General features: G+C 41.8%; 1 protein-coding gene across 4 annotated transcripts in view; it reads right to left on the reverse strand.

Annotated features, from left to right (window-relative positions):
• The window catches only part of chdh (choline dehydrogenase), an 86,785-nt gene that overhangs the window by 28,049 nt on the left and 33,296 nt on the right, over positions 1 to 25,440 (reverse strand). For all 4 annotated transcript variants that reach the window (XM_043708073.2, XM_043708071.2, XM_043708072.2 and 1 more), the window contains one exon: positions 14,348 to 15,244. In XM_043708073.2, the coding sequence (XP_043564008.1) occupies positions 14,348 to 15,101 (754 nt within the window). In that variant the 5' untranslated portion in view covers positions 15,102 to 15,244. The remainder of the gene's footprint in view (positions 1 to 14,347; positions 15,245 to 25,440) is intronic.

Consider the following 25,440-nt stretch of genomic DNA (forward strand, 5'->3'; position numbering starts at 1 on the left):
AAAGTTAAAAATAGTGGCTATCACCTGATGAAGGAGCGTCGCTCCGAAAGCTAGTGTGCTTCCAATTAAACCTGTTAGACTATAACCTGGTGTTGTGTGATTTTTAACTTTGAACTCCCTACAGTTGGTACTACTGAATTTATTTAAAAAGGACTTTTGCAAAACTTATTCCATAGTAATTATCTTAGATTCATATGTGGTAAATAATGTTTTATATTTTTGCTTACATTGTCACTGTGCTCATATAGTGTTGATGGTAACCGTTTTTTAGATTTATGCCTGACATCAAGCATATCAAAAATGCATCCATCGGGTTACATCCAATCCCCGAAATCCATTTTGTTTTAACTCACTTGTAACCCAGATTTATTTGTGCATTTTTGTTGGTTTTCTGTCAACAATTTCCTTAGCCTTCTGAGGAAGTACAGGCATTGGTGTGCTTTCTTGTTTGTAGCATTGACATGGATGGGCCAGGATAGACAGTTGATGGTGTTTACTCCTAGCAACTTGAAGCTCTCGACAAACTATACTTCAGCAGCATTAATACAGACAGGGATGTGTCCTCCATTCCACATCCAGCTCCTTCATTTTGTTGACATTGAGGGAGAGATTGTGGTCTTTATACCAGATCACTAAGCTGTCTATCTTCTTCCTGTACTCTGTCTTGACATTGTTTGAGATCCTCTGCTCCTCTGGTGCTGCTTGACCTGCTGTGCTTTTTCGAGCTCCACACTTAACTGACACTGACTTTCCAGTATCTGCAGTCTTCACTATCTCCGAGTTGTTTGACATCCAACTCACTACTGTGGTGTCATCAGCAAAATTTAAATGGACTTTGAGCTGAATTTGGCAACACAGTCGTGAGGAGTAGAGTAAGAGGCTGAGTACACAGCCAGGTGGAGCACCGGTGTTGCAGATTATTGTGGAGGAGGTGTTGTCGCCTATCCTTACTGATTGCAGTCTGTGGGTCAGGAAGTCAAGGGTTCTATTGCAAAGAGGGAAGCAGAGTCCCAGGTCTCAGAGTTTGGAGATAAGTTTTGTTGGAATTATGGTGTTGTAGGTGGAGCAAAAATCAATAAATAGGAGTCTGACGTAGGTGTCCTTGGTATCCTTGGGATCAGTGTAGGGCCAGGGAGATGGCATCTGCCATGGACCTATTGTGATGGTAGGTGAATTGTAGCAGATTAATGCATTTGGGAGGCTGGAGGCGGATATGTGCCATTACCAACCTTTTGAAACACTTCATAATGATGATTGTCAGAGCCACTGGGCGGTAGTTTTTAAGGCACATTGCCTGATTTTTGTTCGGCAGTGGGATGATAGTGGTCTTCTAGAAGCAGGTGGGAACCTCACATCGTAGTAAGGAGAGGTTAAAGATGTCTGCAAATACTCCTGCCAGCTGGCCTGCGCAGGATCTGAGTGCACGGCATCCATCCGGGCCAATCGCTTTCTGCGCTTTTATCCTCACGAAGGCCAATCTAATGTCTGCTGCAGTTACTGTGGGTACAGGTGCAATTGAGGCTATCAGGGCAGATGGCATCATTTCACTGACCTACTGTTCAAAACAAGCATAGAATGCATTAAGCTCATCGGGAAGGGTTCAGCGATTCTACTCAACTTCGCTTTGCAACCCACTATATCATATAACTCTTGCCACAATCGACATTGGTTCGTGTGGTTAGTCTTGTACTCTAGTTTAGTCTGGTATTGAAGGAGCCAATGACATCACAAAGACCCCTGTCACACCAACTCGTCACCTCTATTATGTTAACTTTTAGATTGAGCTCCCCATCATTTCACCCCCTTTCAATTTTCCTGTAGGGATACGGGTTTTGGAAGACTTAAAAAATCACAGCTCTTTCAAAAATTCATGACCACTGGGAGAAGCCTGCTAAGGAATAAGGAAGGTTGACACCTTCAAATATTACTATTAGATACTAAATCATAATGTAGATGCATTTTTAATGCAATGGACCTGCCAAATTAAGTTGATTCTTACATTGATCACTATTCTGGCAGTATCAGCATGCAATACAGGATTTTTACCATGAAGAAAATGCCATGGTAGAAAAAGTAAAAATAAGGAGTATCCTGTCAGCCTCTGCTGCCATGTGTTGTGCTGCGATTTGAACTGATTGACAATACTGACTGGTAGATAGCCATGCTTTTGAAAACTGTACAACATCTCTGCACCTGTTCCTCTTCAATGATTGGCAGGCACTCTACTTTTGAAATGGAAATCAAACATAATTAATATGCTTTACTTAAGTTAACAATAAGACTGTCAGTTTGAGGCAACATACCTGGAGATTTTTGTTATTACAGGTGCACCCAATCTGAGTATTGGTTAAATTTCAAAGCAGAAACTTTATTGCTGGAACAGCACAGCAGGTCAGGCAGCATCAAGGGAACAGGAGATTCGACGTTTCGGGCACAGGCCCTTCTTCAGGAATTCCTGAAGAAGGGCCTGTGCCCGAAACGTCGAATCTCCTGTTCCCTTGATGCTGCCTGACCTGCTGTGCTGTTCCAGCAATAAAGTTTCAACTTTGATCTCCAGCATCTGCAGACCTCACTTTCTCCTCTAAATTTCAAAGCAGTCAAGCACTTCAGCTCAACAGGTGGTCTATTGATCAAAAAATGATTGCCACCTTTAAGAAACTGCAACTGCAAACTATGCTTTTGATGTGGTTATTTGTTTGTTTATAAAGCTAATAGACACTTAAATTATTTTAATTATTTTAGCACTGGCAAAGATTTTTTCCAGTATGAGTGATAATAGATTTGATTTTATGATTTTATTAGATCATTTGAGTTTAATTTCCCTCAATAACTTTAATACCATTACTTTTGCACTATATACAGTCAGTACTGGGTGAGAGATAATGGAGAGTACATGGGGAAATTAAAGTAGCACAGAGATGGCATGGGTAATCTGAAAGAGCACAGAGCAACAACAAGGGGTAAAGGAACACGGAGGTTGCTTCAGCAACAAGGGACCATAGAGTGGTATGGTGAGAGTTCAGGTTTACTGGGTTGGTTTTTAAATATTGTTAGGAGTTGAGCCCCTGTGCAAAAAGGCAAGAATCCTAAACAAAGTCACATATGGGTCACGGGTACATTTCAGACGCTGGAAAATGGCACAGAACTTCCCAAGCACACATGAAGGCACAGCCCTGCATGCAGTCTTTGGCATTCCATGACATGCATGTATGTCCCATTATGACAAAAGCATAGACACTTATAGTCTATATAACAGAACCAATATCTGTCTAATCAAAATTGCACACACACATTCTACTTTTTCAGTTTTTGGCCATCACTGCATGGAATATTCTGCAAAGATTCCAATGAGTCAAGATATTAAGCTTCTTTATGAACTAACAAAAAAACTGGATGATCACTCTGGTATTTCCAATTTTACAAAGTGCCACTACCACCAAGAATTTCCAAAATACCAAAATACCCGTGACTTACCAGATTCCTTTTGATTTGATTTAAAAAATAAATGTTTAAATTCTCCTTCCACCTCATTTAGTTTTCTTTCTCAACAGTGTTTGATGCACTGTTAAGGGCAACAATCACAGGTACAGAAGAAGCCCAAGTACCAATGAGCCTACCATTTAACAACAATCTCATACTTGAAAGTCAATTAACTGCAGATACCAGATAGTCTGGCTTCTACAATTTTAAATAAATAAAGACAACAGCAGAAATTGAGCTAAATCATCAATGTAAATAAAAAATGCTTAATAATTCTAGAAAAGTAACACTGTCTTTGTTACTGAGGAATGGAGCCAATTGTTATGATCATGTTAGAGATTGTTAATATTTACAGTGAAAACAGAAAATCTCAATTAACCTACAGAGCCGTGCCTTCAAGTTCCACACTTATATTCAAAAGCATTGAGCAGTCTTGACAGCTTTCTGTCGTAAATAATTCAACTGATTCAATACTTCCAGAGAAGAAATTCCTCTTTATTTCCGTCCTAACTGAGCAACCTCTTACTCTGAGTTTATGCTCTCTGATCCTGGACTCTCCTACAAGGGAAAATAACCTCTCAGAATGAACCATATCCACACCCCTAAGGAACTTTTTTTGTTTCAATAATTCTAAATCTCACTTTCCCCCCACCAGCATCCACCTATCACCTGCCCAGCTCCCCTCCCCCCAGCCCCAGACCCACCCTCCTAATAACCTATTAGACCCCTCCACCCCCACAACATTCCCGATGAAGCGCTTATGCCTGAAAAGATGACTCTCCTGCTCCTTGGATGCAGCCTGACCTGCTGTGCTTTTCCAGCGCTACATTTTTCAACTCTAACCTCTAATGTGTACAAGTCAACCTAAGCAACCTCTTCTCATAAGACAGTGACTCCATATTTAGAATCAAACTATGAACTTTCTCAGAAAGTCTCAGATAGTCTCCATCTTCCAAGATTACAATTTCCCTTCCCATGTGGTCGACGATGTCCTCCAGCACATCACCGCCATTTCCCGCACCTTAGCCCTTGAACTCCAACCCTCCCAACATAACAAGGACAGAACCTCCTTGGTCCTCACCTTCCACCCCACCAACCTCCACATACATTGCATCATCCTCCACCACTTCCGCCACCTACAAACGGACCCCACCACCAGAGTTATATTTCCCTCCCCAACCCATTAGCATTCCAGAAAGATTATTCTCTCGTCAGGTCCACGCTCCCCACCAGCACACACCCCACTCCTGGCACCTTTCCCTGTCACCGCAACAAGTGCAAAACCTCACCACTTGCCTCACCTCTGTCCAAGACCTCAAAGTGTCCTTCCACATCCGACAGAAATTTACTTGTACCTCCACCAATGTCATCTACCGTATCCGTTGCACCCAATGTGGTCTCCTCTACATCGGGGAGACAGGATGCCTCTGTGCGGATCATTTCACAAACATCTCTGGGACACCCGCACCAACGAACCAATCCCACTGCCCCATGGGTGAACACTTCCACTCCCCCTTGCAATTCGTCAAGGACATGCAGGTCCTGGGCCTCCTCCATCACCAAACCATTAACACCTGCCGCCTGGAGGAAGAACACCTCATATTCCACCTTGGGAGCCTGCAACCACACAGGATCAATGTGGATTTCAACAGTTTCCTTATTCCCCTCCTCCCACATTATCCCAGTCCCAAGCCTTCAACTTGTCCATCACCTTTCCCATCTATCCGCTCCACCCCCTTCTTCGACCAATCACCTTCATCTACCTATCGCATTCTCAGCTACCTTCCTGCCAGCTTCACCCCCTCCCATTTATCTCTCAGACCCCCGGCCCACAAGCCTCATTCCTGATGAAGGCTTATGCATCCTGCTCCTCGGATGCTGCCTGATCTGTTGTGCTTTTCCGGCACCACGCTCTTGACTCTGATCTCCAGCATCTGCAGTCCTCATTTTCTCCTAATTGCTACAAACTAGGCAAATCTTTCGGCTGCTTTTTGCTTCATAACATCCAATCTGAGCTTGTGCTTCACCACTGTTTGCATAGTAAATGATAAAGTTAGTACTTTATCTAAGTTCAAGTCTGATTACCAAATACCACATGTTCTATCTCTCCCAACCTCATTAGAGGCAGATTACAAAAAAGCAAAGTTACAACTGCTTGGATTCTGTGAAAACCATACACAATTTTAACAAAATAATGTTCCACCCAGCTCCAAAACAATGCGGCGTCCTTTTAGGATATCCTCAAGCAGAATGCGAATTAATTATTTTACGATCAACAATTTTTTTTTCTCTGTAACCTGTATAAATAATTTAATTTACTCAGAGTTTACAATCCTTTCTTCAGAATTCCTATCTTTAAAATAAAGCTTCCTTATAAATCATCTTCCTCCAATCTCACTTGCAAGATCTTGCTCAACTACAATCCTAACAATAGATCATCCATTTTTCAAATGCTCTCATTGTTGACTCTGACCTTACTGAATAAATGGAGACTATTTTTTAAATGTAATAAACCCAGGCATGTTTGAATTATATTTATATAAGAATTGTATTTACCAGCTTGTTAATCAAATGCTTCCATTTACCTTCTGCTAAAACTCTGATTCCCAAAAATACAAGTTATATTATTCTCAAACTTATGAATTATTAACTGGATAATGTGTAACAAATTTAAATTTAAAAAGCCACTTTGTTTTGTATTATTCCTCCTTCGTGAAATTTCCATAAAAAGCAGCAAGTTATTTAAGAGAAGTAAATAGTTCAATAATATCTGAAATACATAACATACACACGTTCTGTGTGTGTGCTCATATGTACAGAAAAACACTGATGTGGGCAGAACCAAGTCATATTTTTTCACATTCCAGGAAATTGCTCCTTACAAGAAATTATATGAACTATCTTTTCACAATTTTAGATTTTGTCAGAAATCAATTATATGTTGCCCCAAGATTCTTCTACTATCATGAAAAACATGAACCCTCCAAATCTCTAGTTCCCACACTTTGGTCAAGGATAAACTCAGGTAAGGAAAAATGATAAGCTATTTCTGTGAAAAATATCACTGTTTAGTCTAAATCTTGTCCTCACCTGACATCTGCACAAAGGAAATTTCCAATAGCAATCACTGAGTAGAAAAGCAGAAACGTTGTTATTTCAATAGAAATAGTAACAAATTACAAGTTAGCAATTTAGCTTCTGACTTTTTGGTTTATATGACTCAATACTGCAAATACCTCTGCAGTCCAAAGATAAAACATTGCATTAAACCTAAATTTACCGTAATACTCTACAAATATCTGTGGGAATTGCGGTAGTATAAGAATTCTGGGGAAGTTCAAAATGTTAACTGGAGTATGTTTGCCGTTGAGATGATGTTCAAAGACCTCATGATTAGCTAATGAAAAATAGCGATTTCTATCACTGTTCTTGCCAACAGTTATCTTTTGATCAGCAGTGATAAATCTGATTGATTGATTATTAACCCCTTCACTGTCACTTCACTATGGGACTATGCAGTTCATTGATAAACTGCTTTTGTTTATTCTACCGTGACATTTAACTCCAGTAATTACATTTCAAAAGCAATTTTTTTCTTATTCTTTCATAGCATGTATGTAGCATTGGCTAGGTCAGCATTTATTGCTCGTTCCTAAGAGCTTGCTGCTGAAGACAGTTCAGTATCATTGCTGTGGGGTTAGAGTCACATGTAGGACAAACCAGGTAAGGACAGCAATGAATTAGTGAATCAGATGTGTTTTTCCAACAATCGACAACAGTTTCACGGTCATTAGACTCGTAATTCCAGATATTTTTAATTGAATTCAAATTCCACCATTTGCCACAACAGGATTTGAATTCAGGTACCCAGAACTTTACCTGGGTCTCTGGATTAATAATCTTGCAATAATACCAGCAAAGCATTGCCTGCCTTAAATTGGTTGAAAATTTTGAGAAAAAAAAGTGTCTTATAAATGCAAACTCTTCACTTCTTGACGATCTAAGACATTCTTTATGTTTAATGCTGCGATGAAAATTCCAATTCTTCCAGAAAAAAAATGTAATAATGAGGTCATGCAGCTTTTCACTCCCACACAGTCAAGTGACAAATTAATGTGAGGAATGAACTGGACGACAAACTTAATAAATAATATATTTTAATGAAGTGAAGTATCAACGTATTGTTGAAAGGGAACATCGTGAAAAGTTGTTTGTGACCAGGACTACACACTGAGCAACTACTGGAAATTATATAACAAAGGAATAGGAAAGGACAGTCCAAGACATCAAAGACACACAACTTGCAACAGTACAACTCTTGGCACTGGGCCTATAGAGAGAGTCAGCTAGTCTGAGAGGCAATGCATTAATTCATTCAAAGTAGCAGGAAGGCACATAAACTGGCTTTAAAATGTCTAAAACCAGGTTAAACAGTCATTGCAAAATACTACCAATGTGCTGCTAAAGTGAAGCACTTTAAATTCTTTTGTGTGAATTCCAACCTAGAAAGCAAGTTATCTTCCCATCCAGCTATAAGATCAGAAGATGACCATAAGAAATAGGATCAAAAGTAGGTCGTTCGGCCTCTCAAATCTACTCTGCCATTTAATAGGATTGTAGTTGATCCAACATTCCTCAAATCCACTTTCCTGCCCTGTCCCCATTCCTTCTGATTCCCCTACCCTAAGAAAATCTACTTATCTCAGCCTTAAATATATAGGACTCTGCCCCATAGCTCTGTGTAAAAAGGAGCTCCAAATTCTCTCATCACATTCAGAGAAGGAATTCCTCCTGATGGTAGTCTTAAATTGGCGCCTCTTTATTCTGAGACTATGCCCTCTGGTCTTAAAATCTCCCGTAATTGGAAACATCCTTAAGCATTTATCCTGTTGCGTTCCTTAAGAATCCTGCATGTTTTAACGAGATCACCTCTCATTATTCTAAATTCCAACAAGTAACCATTTAACCTTGATTCTGGGTAATTCAAGATGGAGGACAGGAAAAACTTCTGGCTGTAAGAGCTGTTCCTTTTTTAGAGGTATTTTAGGTGTTGGAGGTGATTTTCTCGAATTCCAGGAGCAGCGATTACTGTTTTATATGCTGTTGCATTTTTTTTGGAACTTTGGAAAAAAAAGTCAGAACAACAGCAGTTTTAAAAGGGAGAAGAGCAGACAAAGGAAGCACATGGTAAGGACAGTGCAGGAGAGAGAGAGAGAGAGAGAGAACCTGCACAATTTCCACCTTTGCTGTTTGATTTCATGTATCGCTGGACATCGGAGTGCATCTGGGAAGATTAACAAACAGTGAATTTCACAACTAATCTTGGATGAACTGTTGGGCGAAGTTCACAGCACAGAATCAGATAAGTTAATTGTTGTTTTAAGTCTGTCCAAGAGAAAGGCTGCAGTAGTGAGCATAGTGGATTCTTTCTTGATTATATGTTTTTGGAGTTAAGTCTCTTGATTAAACTTAAAATATAAGCCATAGCTATTAATTTAACCTGGGGCAGTGTTTGGAGAGGAATTAAACGGTGTTATTTTCTGGGTCTGTAGATTGTGAAGGAGCAAAAATGGTCTTTGCAGTGATATGTACTTCTTGTCAGATGTGGGAGTTTAAAGAGAGTTTAAGGGTTACTGCGGATTATACCTGCCATAAATGCTGTTGGATGCGAATCGTATCAGATTGAGTGGATCGGTTGGAGAGACAGATAGAAGCGATGAGGAATTTGCAACAGCAACAGTATGTGATGGATGGCAGTTATAGGAAGGGGCGGAAATCTCAGATACAGTCACATAGATAGGTTAACTCCAGGAAGGGTAAGAGAAGTAGGCAGCTAGTGCAGGAGTCTTTTGTGGATATACCCATTTCAAACAGGTATGCTATTTTGGAAAATGTAGGGGGTGATGGATTCTCAGGGGAACGTAGCACGAACAGCCAAGTTTCTAGTATTGAGACTAGCTCTAATGCAACAAAGGATATGCTGGCTTCCAAGAGATCAATTGTGTTAGGGGATTCTGTAGTCTGAGGTACAGACAAACGCTTCTGTAGCCATCAGGGACAAAGCAGAATGGTGTGCTGTTTCTCTAGTGCCAGGATCAAGGATGTCTCACAGAGGGTGCAGAATGTTCTCACGGGGGAAGAGGGGCCAACAGGAGATCACTGTCCACATTGGAACCAATGATATAGGAAGGGAAAAGGTTGAGACTCTGAAGGGAGATTATAGAGAGTCAGGCAGAAAGTTAAAAAGGAGGTAATCAAGAGTAGTAATACCTGGATTACTCCCAGGGCTACGAGCTAGTGAGGGCAAGAATAGGAGGATACAGCAGATGAATGCATGGCTGAGGAGCTGGTGTATGAGAAAAGGATTCACATTTTTAAATCATTGGAATCTCTTTTAGGGTAGAAGTGACCTGTACAAAAAGGAGGATTGCACCTAATTTGGAAGGGGACTAATATACTGGCAGGGAAATTTGCTAGAACTGCTTGGGAGGATTTAAACTAGTAAGGTGGGGGGGGTGGGACCCAGGGAGATAGTGAGGAAAGAGATCAATCTGAGACAGGTACAGCTGAGAACAGAAGTGAGTCAAACAGTCAGGGCAGGCAGGGACAAGGTTGGATGAATAAATTAAACTGCATTTATTTCAATGCAAGGGGGCTAACAGGGAAGGCAGATGAACTCAGGGCATGGTTAGGAACATGGGACTGGGATATCATAGCAAATACGGAAACATGGCTCAGGGATGGGCAGGACTGACAGCTTAATGTTCCAGAATACAAATGCTACAGAAAGGATAGAAAGGGAGGCAAGAGAGGAGGGGGAGTGGTATTTTTGATAAGGGATAGCATTACAGCTGTGCTGAGGGAGGATATTCCCAGGAATACACCCAGGGAAGTTATTTGGGTGGAATTGAGAAATAAGAAAGGGGTGATCACCTTATTGGGATTGTATTATAGATCCCCCACCAATAGTCAGAGGGAAATTGAGAAACAAACTTGTAAGGAGATCCCAGCTATCTGTAAGAATAATAGGGTAGTTATGGTAGGGGATTTTAACTTTCCAAACATCGACTGGGACTGCCATAGTGTTAAAGGTTTAGATGGAGAGGAATTTTCTGATTCAGTATGTGGATGAACCTACTAGAGAAGGTGCAAAACTTGACCTACTCTTTGGAAATAAGGTAGGGCAGGTGACTGAGATGTCAGTGGGGGAGCATTTTGGAGTCAGCGACCATAATTCTATTTGTTTTAAAATTGTGATGGAAAAGGATAGACCTGATCTAAAAGTTGAAGTTCTAAATTGGCGAAATTGTTCGCAGGTAAAGGGTCGGCTGGAAAATGGGAAGCCTTCAGAGATGAGATAACAAGAATCCAGAGAAAGTATATTCCTGTCAGGGTGAAAGGGAAAGCTCGTAGGTATAGGGAATGCTGGATGACTAAAGAAATTGAGGGTTTGGTTAAGAAAAGGAAGGAACATATGTCAGGTATAGACAGGAGAGATCGAGTGAATCTTTAGAAGAGTATAAAGAAAGTAGGAGTATACTTAAGAGGGAAATCAGGAGGGCAAAACGGGGATATGAGATAGCTTTGGCAAATAGAATTAAGGAGAATCCAAAGGGTTTTTACAAATATGTTAAGGACAAAGGGTAACGAGGCAGAGAATAGGGCCACTCAAAGATCAGCAAGGTGGCCTTTGTGTGGAGTCACAGAAAATAGGGGAGATACCAAATGAATATTTTGCATCTGTATTTACTGTGGAAAAGGATATGGAAGATATAGACTGTAGGGAAATAGATGGTGACATCTTGCAAAAAGTCCAGATTATTGAGGAGGAAGTGCTGGATGTCTTGAAATGGTTAAATCCCCAGGACCTGATCAGGTGTACCCGAGAACTCTGTGGGAAGCTAGAGAAGGGATTGCTGGGCCTCTTGCTGAGATATTTGTATCATCAATAGTCACAGGTGAGGTGCCGGAAGATTGGAGGTTGGCAAAAGTGGTGCCACGGTGTAAGAAGGGCAGAAAAGACAAGCCAGGGAACTATAGACAGGTGAGCCTGACTTCGGTGGTGGGCAAGTTGTTGGAGGGAATCCTGAGGGACAGGATGTACATGTATTTGGAAAGGCAAGGACTGATTAGGGATAATCAACATGGCTTTGTGCGTGGGAAATCATGTCTCACAAACTTGATTGAGTTTTTTGAAGAAGTAACAAAGATGATTGATGAGGGCAGAGCAGTTGATGTGATCTATATGGACTTCAGTAAGGCATTCGACAAGATTCGCCATATATTCATTTAGTATCTCCCCCATTTTCTGTGGCTCCACACAAAGGCCACCTTGCTGATCTTTGAGTGGCCCTATTCTCTTCCTCGTTACCCTTTGTCCTTAACATATTTGTAAAAACCCTTTGGATTCTCCTTAATGAGCAAGGATCATTAAGATCTCATGGAATACAGGGAGAACTAGCCATTTGGAGACACAACTGGCTCAGAGGTAGAAGACAGAGGGTGGTGGTGGAGGGTTATTTTTCAGACTGGAGGCCTGTGACCAGTGGAGTGCCACAAGGATCGGTGCTGGGTCCTCTACTTTTTGTCATTTACATAAATGATTTGGATGCGAGCATAAGAGGTACAGTTAGTAAGTTTGCAGATGACACCAAAATTGGAGGACAGCAAAGAGGGTTACCTCAGATTACAACAATATCTGGACCAGATGGGCCAATGGGCTGAGAAGTAGCAGATGGAGTTTAATTCAGATTAGTGTGAGGTGATGCATTTTGGGAAAGCAAATCTTAGCAGGACTTATACACTTAATGGTAAGGTCCTAGGGACTATTGCTGAACAAAGAGACCTTGGAGTGCAGCTTCATAGCTCATATTTGTAGTGGAGTCGCAGGTAGATAGGATAGTGAAGAAGGTGTTTGGTATGCTTTCCTTTATTGGTCAGAGTATTGAGTACAGGAGTTGGGAGGTCATATGCGGCTGTACAGGACATTGGTTGGAATATTGCGTGCAATTCTGGTCTCCTTCCTATCGGAAAGATGTTGTGAAATTTGAAAGGATTTAGAAAAGATTTACAAGGATGTTGCCAGGGTTGGAGGATCTGAGCTACCGGGATGGGCTCAACAGGCTGGGGCTGGTTTCCCTGGGGCGTCAGAGCTTAGGGGTGACCTTATAGGAGTTTACAAAATTATGAGGGGCATGGATAGGATAAATGGACAAAGTCTTTTCCCTGGGATCAGGGAGTCCAGAACTAGAGGGCATAGGTTTAGAGTGAGAGGGGAAAGATATAAAAGAGACCACGGGGCAACTTTTTCACGCAGAGGGTGGTACGTGTATGGATGTGGTGGAGGCTGGTACAATTGCAATATTTAAGAGGCATTTGGATGGGTATATGAATAGCAAGGGTTTGGAGGGATATGGGGCAGGTGCTGGCAGGTGGGACTAAATTGGGTTGGGATATCTGGTCGGTATGGACGGGTTGGCCCGAAGGGTCTGTTTCCATGCTGTACATTTCTATGACTCTATGAACATAGATCTTCCTCATTAAACCTGCCTGAACGGCCTCCAATAATATTTTGTCCTTAAATAAGAGGACCAAAACTCACCAGCAACTTGTACAAGTAGTGTTAGACTTCTCTATTCATATACTTCAACTCCCTTGAAATAGGGCCAACATTCCATTAGCTTTCCTAATCACTTGCTGCACTTAACCATCACTCTATTCCTATTACAAAGGTCACAGTGTTTTGAAAATTGACTTTTAGAAACTGGGTTGTAGAAGCACTTCTCAGATCTGCATAAACAAACATCTCAGCACATAGACTGATTAAGTAGAGTCATAGAGATATACAGCACGAAACAGACCCTTTGGTCCAATTCATCCATGCCAACCAGATATCCTAAATAACTCTAGTCCCATTTGCCAGCATTTGGCCCATATACTTCTAAAACCTTCCTATTCATATAGCCATCAAGATGCCTTTTAAATTTTGTAATTGTACCAACTTCCACTACTTCCTCTGGCAGCTCATTCCATACACGCACCACCCTCTGCTTGAAAAAATTTAGATTAGATTCCCTACAGTGTCGAAACAGGCCCTTCGGCCCAACAAGTCCACACCGACCCTCCGAAGAGTAACCCATCCAGACCCATTCCCCATATTCACCCCTGACTATGGTCAATTTAGCATGACCAATTCACTTAACCTGCACATCTTTGGACTGTGGGAGGAAACTCACGCAGACACGGGGAGAATGTGCAAACTCCACACAGACAGTCACCCAAGGCTGGAATCGAACCTGGGATCCTGGTGCTGTGAGGCAGCAGTGCTAACCACTGTACCGCCCCTTAGATCCCTTTCAAATCTTTTCCCTCTCACCTTAAATCCACGCTCTCTATTTTTAGATTCCCTCACCCCTGGGAAAAGACCTTGGCTATTTACCCTAGCCATGCCTGTCAGGATTTTATAAAGTTCTATCAGGTCACCCCTCAGCCTCTGATGCTCCAGGGAAAATAGCCACAGTCTATTTAACCTCTTCCTAAAGCTCAAACCCTCCAATCCTGGCAACATCTTCGTTAATCTTTTCTGAACTCTTTCAAGTTTCACAACATCCTTCCTATAGAAGGGAGACCAGAATTGCATGCAGCATACCAGTCATGGCCTAACCAATGTCCTGTAACAAAATAGCTTCTTGTCAAGTGTTAGTAGAGCACATAAATGTTAATTGGCTAAATTATGTGATTGCTGATTGTGAAAACAATGTTTCAGTTGTACATTTCTACCATTCAATTACAATAAATTTCAAATGTAAATAATTTCTTTAAATCTGAGAGCAAAATGTATGGCACAATAATCATTAACTTTCAATACCTTTGTAAATTGTCATATCCATCCAACCGACACCCTCTTGCTGAAATCCATTCATGTCATCAGTAAATGGGTAGCCAGCTTGTTGCCCAGCTTCAAGGAAAGTGCTATGAAGAGGATGGTTTGTTTTTCCACGTGATACATGTAATAGTCCATTTCCTCCTCTATACCTGTCAGCTCCAAGCTCATGACATTGAGCCTTCCTAAAATAAGGAAGGCAGTGATCATAATCCCAACCAGTAGCACCTTGTCTTTCCCAACGATTATAATCCTCTGCATGTCCACGGATATAGACCATTGCATTCAATGAAGAGGATCCTCCCCAAACACGACCTCTGGGCCAATACATTACACGGTTATTCATATGTTTCTGAGCTACAGTATGATAATACCAGTTGTACTTGTCATCACATAGATTGTATATCAAAGCAGCTGGCATATGGATTTTCCACATTAGTCTCTTGCTGTTCCATATTGTATCTTTAGGTCCAGCTTCCAAAAGCAGCACCGAAATATCAGGATCTTCTGACAGACGATTGGCCAAGACACATCCTGCAGAACCTGCTCCCACTATTACATAGCTATATGTTTGTACCTTTGGTGCGCTGGTTTTGGCTGATACACTTAAGCTCTTGTGTTGCTGGGATCTAGCAAACAAACTGTTTGACACACTCACTTTTGCGAACCCAATCAATCTGTGCATACTTCTTGCTGTCAGAACAGCATGCGTCAAAACAGTCCTGGAGATGTAGAACATAATTTCTGTCCTGCTTATGTTGACTTGATGTGCTGGTCCAGGAGAACGAAAGCCTTTTTACTTACTGATACAAAGTTCAGTAAGTACTATGTACTGTTCAAAGTACTATAATTCTAATGCTCAGTGCCGTTGCTCTTCACGATCTATGGAGAAACAAAAACAGATATTTCTCGACATTCACTGCAAATATCAACACAAAACACTTTAAAACTACAAAACAAGAATATACAATATTCTCTAATTAATTACTAAACAAAGGCCAAAGTGTTTTAAAAGTCAGCAGTGAAAATATATGATGGATTTAATGCAGCTTAATTTAAATGAATAAATAAAATCTTTTATAGATGCATGCACCCGCTCCAGTTGGCACATCCAATGAAACAGAAAAACAAACTTTAAGGTTAGGAGGCTGGACTACAATGCAATAGATAATTTCATGACGCTACCCAGAATTAACTGGTATAATGCTCTTTGGGAGATTTTTACCAGTAAGCAAAGGTCACTGCGTTAATGATACACTCTAGATACTCATTACTCCAAAGTCAGAAATTTAATTTTACAGCAGTTGATACAAGACTAACTATGTATCACTGCATTATCTTCCTCCCCATATCAGATGAATTACTGTAATCACTGAAGTAAATAACTGGCTGTCCATTCTGTTCACTCCTCAGCATTTCACTAAATCATTAATTTTCAACTGTACAGTTCATTTTGAATTAAAACAGAAGTTATAATACTTTCAGTGTTTGACTTCTTTTGTCTAGCTTTTGGCTTGCTTCTTTTAACTTCCTCTTTATCCAGCCATATCCACAAACTATCATTTGCTTCCCAGGGTCAACATCAATCCATGAGAAAAACAAAATGAATTGCATTGATCATTTCATAAATCTGTTTCACAGATCTAACTTTCATGGAAATATGCTTTTCTTGCTCCAGGTGTTTCAAACTCTGAAGATGTTTCCATTTAATTTCTAAACCAAAACCTCGTCTTTAAATGCTAAGTGCTGGGGCATTCTGAAGGAAAATGTCATGGAAAATACACCAGATAGAACATGATATCAGTAAGTCTTCTGAAATAGATGTTTCGTTACACATTTTAAACTGGTATGTGAATATAAAACAAAAAAGGGTAAAATATAAGGTAATTACAAAAGAAAAGCTGATCGGAGAAGATTTATTACACAGCGAATAATTATGATCTGGAATGCAATTTCAGGTCTGGGAATGTGCCCACAGACTCCCATAACTACCTGGACTACACCTCCTTCCACCCAGTATCCTGTATAAAGCTCCCAGTCACTGCCCATTTCAATTCCCCTTCCCATTCCTCTCTAACATGACCATCCTCGGCCTCTTCCATTGCCACAGAAAATCAGACCACAAACTGGAGGAAACAACACGTCATCGTCCGTATGCCCGAAACGTTGATTCTTCTGCTCCTTGGATGCTGCCTGACCTGCTGTGCTTTTCCAGCACTACACTCTCGGCAGCGCGGAAGACTCAACATTCAGTTCTCCAATTTCAAATAACTTCCCTTCCCAACCCCCAACTCCCTTTCCAGCCCCTCCTTAGAAAGTCTATAGCCTGAAAACTTGTCCTTAAACATTTAGACTAAATGTAATGTTGAGTTATAGAACACAGTTGATGCACACTAGAAAATAAGCCAACAGGCAGGGAGGGTAGATTAAATTAGATTAGTTACAGTGTGGAAACAGGCCCTTCAGCCCAACAAGTCCACACCGACCCGCTGAAGTGCAACCAACTAAACCCCATTCTCCCACATTTACCCCTTCACCTAACATTACGGGCAATTTAGCATGGCCAATTCACCTAACCTGCACATTTTTTGACTGTGGCAGGAAACTGGAGCACCCGAAGGAAACCCACGTAGACACAGGGAGAATGTGCAAACTCCAAACAGTCAGTAGCCTGAGGCAGGAATTGAACCCAGGTCTCTGGTGTTGAGAGGCAGCAGTGCTAACCATTGTATCACCCACAAAAGGGGGAACCCAAGTTATGCAGAAGATAAAAACATGACAAAAGAGGCACATGGTGAGGACAGTGCATGAGAGAGAGAGAGAGAGAGAGAGAGGGAGGGAGAGAGAGAGAGAGAGAGAGAGAGAGAGAGAGAGAGAGGGAGAGAGAGAGAGAGAGAACCTGCACAGTTACCGCCTTTGCTGTTTGAATTCATGTATCGCTGGACATCGGAGTGCATCTGGGAAGATTAACAAACAGTAAAATTCACAACTAATCTTGGAGGAACTATTGGGCGAAGTTCACAGCACAGAATCAGATAAGTTAATTGTTGTTTTAAGTCTGTTCAAGAGAAAGGCTGCAGTAGTGAGCATAGTGGATTCTTTCTTGATTATATGTTTTTGGAGATAAGTCTCTTGATTAAACTTAAAATATAAGCCATAGCTATTAATTTAACCTGGGGCAGTGTTTGGAGAGGAATTAGACGGTGTTATTTTCTGGGTCTGTAGATTGTGAAGGAGCAAAAATGGTCTTTGCAGTGATATGTACTTCTTGTTAGATGTGGGAGTTTAAAGAGAGTTTAAGGGTTACTGCGGATTATATCTGCCATAAATGCTGTTGGATGCGAATCGTATCAGATTGAGTGGATCGGTTGGAGAGACAGATAGAAGCAATGAGGAATTTGCAACAGCAACAGTATGTGATGGATGGCAATTATAGGAAGGGGCGGAAATCTCAGATACAGTCACATAGATGGGTTAACTCCAGGAAGGGGAAGCGAGGTAGGCAGCTAGTGCAGGAGTCTTTTGTGGATATACCCATTTCAAACAGGTATGCTGTTTTGGAAAATGTAGGAGGTGATGGATTCTCAGGGGAACGTAGCACAAAAAGCCAAGTTTCTGGTATTGAGACTGGCTCTAATGCAACAAGAGGTACGTCAGCTTCCACGAGATCAATTGTGTTTGGGGATTCTGTAGTCGGAGGTACAGACAGACGTTTCTGTGGCCAGCAGAGAAAAAGCAGAATGGTGTGTTGTTTCCCTGGTGCTTGGATCAAGGATGTCTCACAGAGGATGCAGAATGTTCTCACGGGGGAGAGGGGCCAGCAGGTCATTGTCCACATTGGAACCAACGACATTGAAAGGGAAAAGGTTGAGACTCTGAAGGGAGATTACAAAGAGTTAGGCAGAAATTTAAAAAGGAGGTCATCAAGAGTAGTAATACCTGGATTACTCCCATGCTACGAGCTAGTGAGGGCAGGAATAGGAGGATAGAGCAGATGAATGCATGGCTGAGGAGCTGGTGTATGGGAGAAGGATTCACATTTTTAAGCCATTAGAATCTCTTTTGGGGTAGAAGTGACCTGTACAAAAAGGACGAATTGCACTTAAATTGGGACTCATATACTAGCAGGGAAACTTGCTAGAACTGCTTGGGAGAATTTATACTAGTAAGGTGGGGGGGGGTGGGACCCAGGGAGATAGTGAGAAAAGAGATTAATCTGAGACAGGTACAGCTGAGAATAGGAGTGAGTCAAACAGTCAGGGCAGGCAGGGACAAGGTAGGACTAATAAATTAAACTGCATTTATTTCAATGCAAGGGGCCTAACAGGGAAGGCAGATGAACTCAGGGCATGGTTAGGAACATGGGACTGGGATATCATAGCAAATACGGAAACATGGCTCAGGGATGGGCAGGACTGACAGCTTAATGTTCCAGGATACAAATGCAACAGGAAGGATAGAAAGGGAGGCAAGAGAGGAAGGGGAGTGGCATTTTTGATAAGGGATAGCATTACAGCTGTGCTGAGGGAGGAAATTCCCAGGAATACATCCAGGGAAGTTATTTGGGTGGAACTGAGAAATAAGAAAGGGATGATAACCTTATTGGGATTGTATTATAGTCCCCCTAATAGTCAGAGATAAATTAAGAAACAAACTTGTAAGCAGATCTCAGCTATCTGTAAGAATAATAGGGTAGTTATGGTAGGGGATTTTAACTTTCCAAACATCGACTGGGACTGCCATAGAGTTAAAGGTTTAGTTGGAGAGCAATTTCTTAAGTGTGTACAAGACAATTTTCTGATTCAGTATGTGGATGTACCTACTCGAGAAAGTGCAAAACTTGACCTACTCTTGGGAAGTAAGGCAGGGCAGGTGACTGAGATGTCAGTGGGGGAGCACTTTGGGGCCAGTGACCATAATTCTATTCGTTTTAAAATTGTGATGGAAAAGGATAGACCTGATCGAAAAAGTTGAAGTCCTAAATTAGAGAAAGGCCAATTTTGACAATATTAGGCAAAAACTTTCGAAAGCTGATTGGAGGCAGATTACAGCTGTGCTGAGGGACGGCTGGAAAATAGGAAGCCTTCAGAAATGAGATAACAAGAATCTAGGGAAAGTATATCCCTGTCAGGGTGAAAGGGAAGGCTGGTAGGTATAGGGAATGCTGGATGACAAAAGAAATTGAGGGTTTGGTTAAGAAAAAGAAGGAAGCATATGTCAGGTACAGACAGGATAGAACGAGTGAATCCTTAGAAGAGTATAAAGAAAGTAGGAGTATACTTAAAAGGGAAATCAGGAGGGCAAAACGGGGATATGAGATAGCTTTGGCAAATAGAATTCAGGAGAATCCAAAGGGTTTTTACAAATATATTAAGGACAAAAGGGTAACCAGGGAGAGAATAGGGCCCCTCGAAGATCAGCAAGGCGGCCTTTGTGTGGAGCCACAGAAAATGGGGGAGACACTAAATGAATATTTTGCATCTGTATTTACTGTGGAAATGGATATAGAAGATATAGACTGTAGGGAAATAGATGGTAACATCTTGCAAAATGTCCAGATTACAGAGGAGGAAGTGCTGGATGTCTTGAAATAGTTAAAAGTGGATAAATCCCCAGGACCTGATCAGGTGTACCTGAGAACTCTGTGGGAAGCTAGAGAAGTGATTTCTGGGCTTCTTGCTGAGATATTTGTATCATCGATAGTCACAGGTGAGGTGCCAGAAGACTGGAGGTTGGCAAATGTGGTGCCACTGTTTAAGAAGGGCGGTAAAGACAAGCCAAGGAACTACAGACTGGTGAGCCTGACGTCGGTGGTGGGCAAGTTGTTGAAGGGAATTCTAAGGGACAGGATGTACATGTATTTGGAAAGGCAAGGACTGATTCGGGATAGTCAACATGGCTTTGTGCGTGGGAAATCATGTCTCACAAAGTTGATTAAGTTTTTTGACGAAGTAACAAAGAAGACTGATGAGGGCAGAGCAGTAGGTGTGATTTATACACAACTGGCTCAAAGGTAGCAGATAGAGGGTGGTGGCAGAGGGTTGTTTTTCAGACTGGAGGCCTGTGACCAGTGGAGTGCCACAAGGATCGGTGCTGGGTCCTCTACTTTTTGTCATTTACATAAATGATTTGGATGCGAGCATAAGAGGTACAGTTAGTAAGTTTGCAGATGACACCAGAATTGGAGGTGTAGTGGACAGCAAAGAGGGTTACCTCAGATTACAACAGAATCTGGACCAGATGGACCAATGGGCTGAGAAATGGCAGATGGAGTTTAATTCAGATAAATGTGAGGTGCTGCACTTTGGGAAAGCAAATCTTAGCAGGACTTATACACTTAATGGTAAGGTCCTAGGGAGTGTTGCTGAACAAAGAGACCTTGGAGTGCAGGTTCATAGCTCCTTGAAAGTGGAGTCGCAGGGAGATAGGATAGTGAAGGCGGCATTTGGTATGCTTTCCTTTATTGATCAGAGTATTGAGTACAGGAGTTGGGAGGTCATGTTGCGGCTGTACAGGACATTGGTTCGGCCAATGTTGGAATATTGCGTGCAATTCTGGTCTCCTTCCTATCGGAAAGATGTTGTGAAACTTGAAAGGGTTCAGAAAAGATTTACAAGGACGTTGCCAGGGTTGGAGGATCTGAGCTACAAGGAGAGGCTGAACAGGCTGGGGCTGTTTTCCCTAGAGCATCGGAGGCTGAGGGGTGACCTTATAGTGGTTTACAAAATTATGAGGGGCATGGATAGGATAAATAGACAAAGTATTTTCCCTGGGATCGGGGAGTCCAGAACTAGAGGGCATAGGTTTAGGGTGAGAGGGGAAAGATATAAAAGAGACCTCAGGGGCAACTTTTTCAAACAGAGGGTGGTACGTGTATGGAATGAACTGCCAGAGGATGTGGTGGAGGCTGGTAGAATTGCAATATTTAAGAGGCATTTGGATGGGTATATGAATAGGAAGGGTCTGGAGGGATATGGGCCGGGTGCTGGCAGGTGGGACTAGATTGGGTTGGGATGTCTGATTGGCATGGACGGGTTGGACCGTAGGGTCTGTTTCCATGCTGTACATCTCTATGACTCTATGTGTTATCATCAAGTGATAACAGGGTGCTCTCAGGCAATTAAGAACATTTGCCTTAACAGCAGCGAATCTTTGTAAATAGGAAACTGAGTGATAACATTCCCGGCTGTTCCCTTGTGAAATTAACGACAGTGTTTCATTCTGACCTTGAAACAAAACTTGGTATTATCAAAAGCCTTGTAATTAATGGTCAGGTCCTATTAAAATTGATAGATTCTTATTACCCCTTGCAAGCTAGGCAGACACAGAGGGAACAACATCTTTTCTGTTACAAGTCAGAGAGAGACCATTTTAGTGCTGGGACTGCCGAAGCCAGTACAAAATTAACTCTTCATGCTTACTTGCTATGGATTGAATTTAGTTGCATTTTGAGACGTTATGATGATTTTGAGTAGCCATTACTGGTTATAAAATGCAAACTCTGTAAAAGGTTATATTGAAGAAGCTTTAACTTACTTGCTGTCTGTGAGGGAGACCTTACCGACAGCCCCACTGTCAATTCTAACTAATCAGATCTTATGTTTTATTTGAATTTAAATCACAATCCTAAAAAGAAAGCATGTATAATTCGAGACTAATGAATAACTTTAGATGCAACCTGATGGTAACATCTCAGCCTCAGGTACAGAATGATTCGGTGCTTAAAATAAAAAGCAGGAGTCTGCTCCTAGCATAAAAATTATTTGAGGAGATTTAAGATGGCGGCGACCCAGCAAGTCTGAGTTTGTAGTGCTCTGCCTAAGACTCAGGCAAGTGGGGCAGCCGCCTTTACCACACCTTTTAATTCATTTAAAATAGCTTTTGCCTAGCATACTTAGTCATTTTGCATCAAACTTGAACAATTTGGTGTTTTTCTTAAAATGACTAAGGGCAAAAATTCCCGAAGTTCGCAACAGGCAGGGACCCCTCCCCCACCCCCTCCAGCAGCAGCGGAGACATCTGCTGGACCGCTCGAGAGCAGCGGTCCAGGCTCTCGAGCAGCAAGTCCAGACCTTGGAAGAGCACATCGATGACCTTGATAATTGGGGTCGTCGAAAAAATATTCAGTTGCTAGGCCTTCCCAAATGGGAAGAGAAAGGCCAGCTTGCAGTTTTTTTGAAACAATGACTCCCTCAAATATTAAAGTTGGAGTCGGGATCAGGCCAGGTACGGGTGAAGTGGGCCTACCAGGTTGCTGTACACAAGCCCGGACCAGACCAGCGCCCCCACTCGGTTCTGTTCCAGCTCCAATGCTATAAAGAGAAGCAGATGCTCCTGGAAGCCTCCAGAGTCCTGGGGAATGATCCCCAGGCCATGATGCACAAGGGTTCCAGGATTATGTTATTCCAAGATTTTCCTCCAGCCGTGGTCCGCAAGAGGAGGGCATCCGATGAGGCGAAGAAGCGTCTAGGAGACCTAAATATCCAATATCCCTTGCGTTACCCAGAAAAGCTGCGCTTCAGCCATGAAGGATCCGTATACAACTTTGGATCACCGGAGAATGCTAAAGAATTTTTGGACTCTCTTAAGTAGACTGTAAGATTCAAACCGTATGGATAATGATTTTACTTTTCCCTCCCCGGTTTACCCTTTCTTTCCTTCTCCATCCCTTTTTTGTTCATTACCTTCTCCGGGGAGGGGGAGGGAAGGGAGCTTATTTGTTATTCACTATGTGATTTCTTTTTTTACAGGCCGTGCGGCTTACTTGATTTGTGTGGGGGGGGGGGGGGTTTGTTTTGTCCTACCTTATTTTTAGAGCGGGGTTCTCTTCTTCTGTCGTCTTACTTAGTTTTCTAATAATTGCTAGGATTGTAACTTTGTAGTTTTATATATTTATATTTTGTATTAGATTAGATTAGATTAGATTACTTTACAGTGTGGAAACAGGCCCTTCGGCCCAACTAGTCCACACCGACCCGCCGAAGCGCAAACCACCCATACCCCTACACTTACCCCTGCACCTAACACTACAGACAATTTAGCACGGCCAATTCACCCTAACCTGCACATCTTTGGACTGTGGGAGGAAACCGGAGCACCCGGAGGAAACCCACGCAGACACGGGGAGAACGTGCAAACTCCACACAGTCAGTCGCCTGAGGCGGGAATTGAACCCGGGTCTCTGGTGCTGTGAGGCAGCAGTGCTAACCACTGTGCCACCGTGCCGCCCCGTATTATGCTTGCTAAACACACCTAGGTGTTCGTGTGGGGGGATGTGGGTCAGTCACTTTTAACTTTGGTTTTATAGAACACTTGAATTTGTCGACTCCATTTTATAAAGACTGGGTCGAGGGCAGGGCACTAGTTAGGAGAGGTTATGGTGGGGTTATTGATAGGTAGTTATGCCCCCTGGGAGCAAGGGGGAAAATCTCCTTTCAAATGTGTTTTGCATTTTTTTTTTTACTTAGGAATAGTTTTTAATTGTATTGGTGTAAACGTCTTAAAGAATTTTTGCTTTTGTGAATTTTCCATGGTCTTTACTCAGGGTGTTTTGGGTGGGGTTCTTCCTCCTGGAGGGGGTCTCGGGCTTGCCTGGACGATCATGGCTAGCCATTCGCTTAGGTGGTGCACCTGGAATGTCAAGGGGAGTAATTCACCAATCAAAAGGAAGAAGATGTTATCAAACCTCAAAAAAGAAAGGGTTGATATAGCTATTTTACAGGGGACACATCTACTTGACAAAGAGCACTTAAAATTACAACAGGGTGGTTTTGACCAGGCCTTTTTCTCATCTTTTAGCTCAAAAAGTAGGGGAGTAGTCATTCTCATTCAGAAGAATATTCCTTTTAAAATCTTAAGCCAGATAAAAGATGAATCTGAGTAGTATATATTGATCAAAGCCGTAATAAATGGAGAGGAGTATGGGATTTTGAATCTTTATTGCCTCCTGGCACACCCCTTCAAGTTTGTAATAGACTTGAAGTCTGTACTTGTAACAGACTCCAAGTTGATGGCTTTTGGGACCTGCAATACAATTATACAAGAAGATTTTAATTGTATTATGGACTCAGAGACAGATAGGATACCCAACAGTACTATGGGTATATTTCTTAGATCCAGACAATTGGCGGCTCTGAATAAGGAGCTAGGGCTAGTAGATGTGTGGAGATGTCTTCACCCCAGGGTAGAGACTTTACTTTCTACTCTAACCCACACAAGTGTCATACTAAAATTGATATGTTTTTTGCTCCTTTAACCCTTTTGAATTCCATATTGTTCTGCAAAATAGGTAATATAGCAATCTCTGATCATGCCACAGTATATATGGAAGTTAAGACTAGGGACGATGAGACATTGGCATATGGATTCCTTCTTAATGAAGGATAGCAAATTTATAAAATAATTTTCTCAAGAATTCAAATCTTTTTTGGAAATTAATTCAGGTACGGCCAGTAACCCATCGATGATGTGGGAAACTATTAAGGCTTATGCACGAGGTTTGATCATCTCATATTCTTCGACCCAGAAAAGACAAAAGAAAGAACATCAGCGCCTCCTCGATGCTCGCTTGAAGGCAGCTAAGATAGCGTATGTTGATAGGCCCTCTATTACTAAGCTACAAAGGATCACAGCCCTTAGGACAGCCTTGAATTTGCACTTACCCAAAAAACAAAGAAGGAAATATTATTTGCAAAGCAAAGACTATATGAATATGGCAACAAGCCTGGCAGATACCTAGCATATCTTGCTAGGAAAAAAAAAGGCTCCTCAAGCTATCACATCCATTAGGGAAAGTGCTGGTACTCTGACTTGTGATCATAAAAGGATCAATACAGCCTTTAGAAAGTTCTATTTTGAACTGTATAAATCGCAGGACTGTGGGGATAGAACTAAGAAGATGGAGTCCTTTTTTAAAAACTTGGCCTTTCCGGATTTAACCTCAGAGCAGGTGTCGATCCTGAATGCTCCCCTGGCATCACAGGAAGTACTTGACACAATTAGACAGCTTCAGAGTGGCAAAGCATCTGGACCAGACGGATTCCAGATTGAATTTTATAAAGAATTCATAGGGGAACTGG

The sequence above is a fragment of the Chiloscyllium plagiosum genome, unplaced genomic scaffold (assembly GCF_037043375.1).
Source record: "Chiloscyllium plagiosum isolate Xiang-an unplaced genomic scaffold, Cpla_swu_hap1 HiC_scaffold_14, whole genome shotgun sequence".
In the NCBI taxonomy this organism is placed as follows: domain Eukaryota; kingdom Metazoa; phylum Chordata; class Chondrichthyes; order Orectolobiformes; family Hemiscylliidae; genus Chiloscyllium; species Chiloscyllium plagiosum.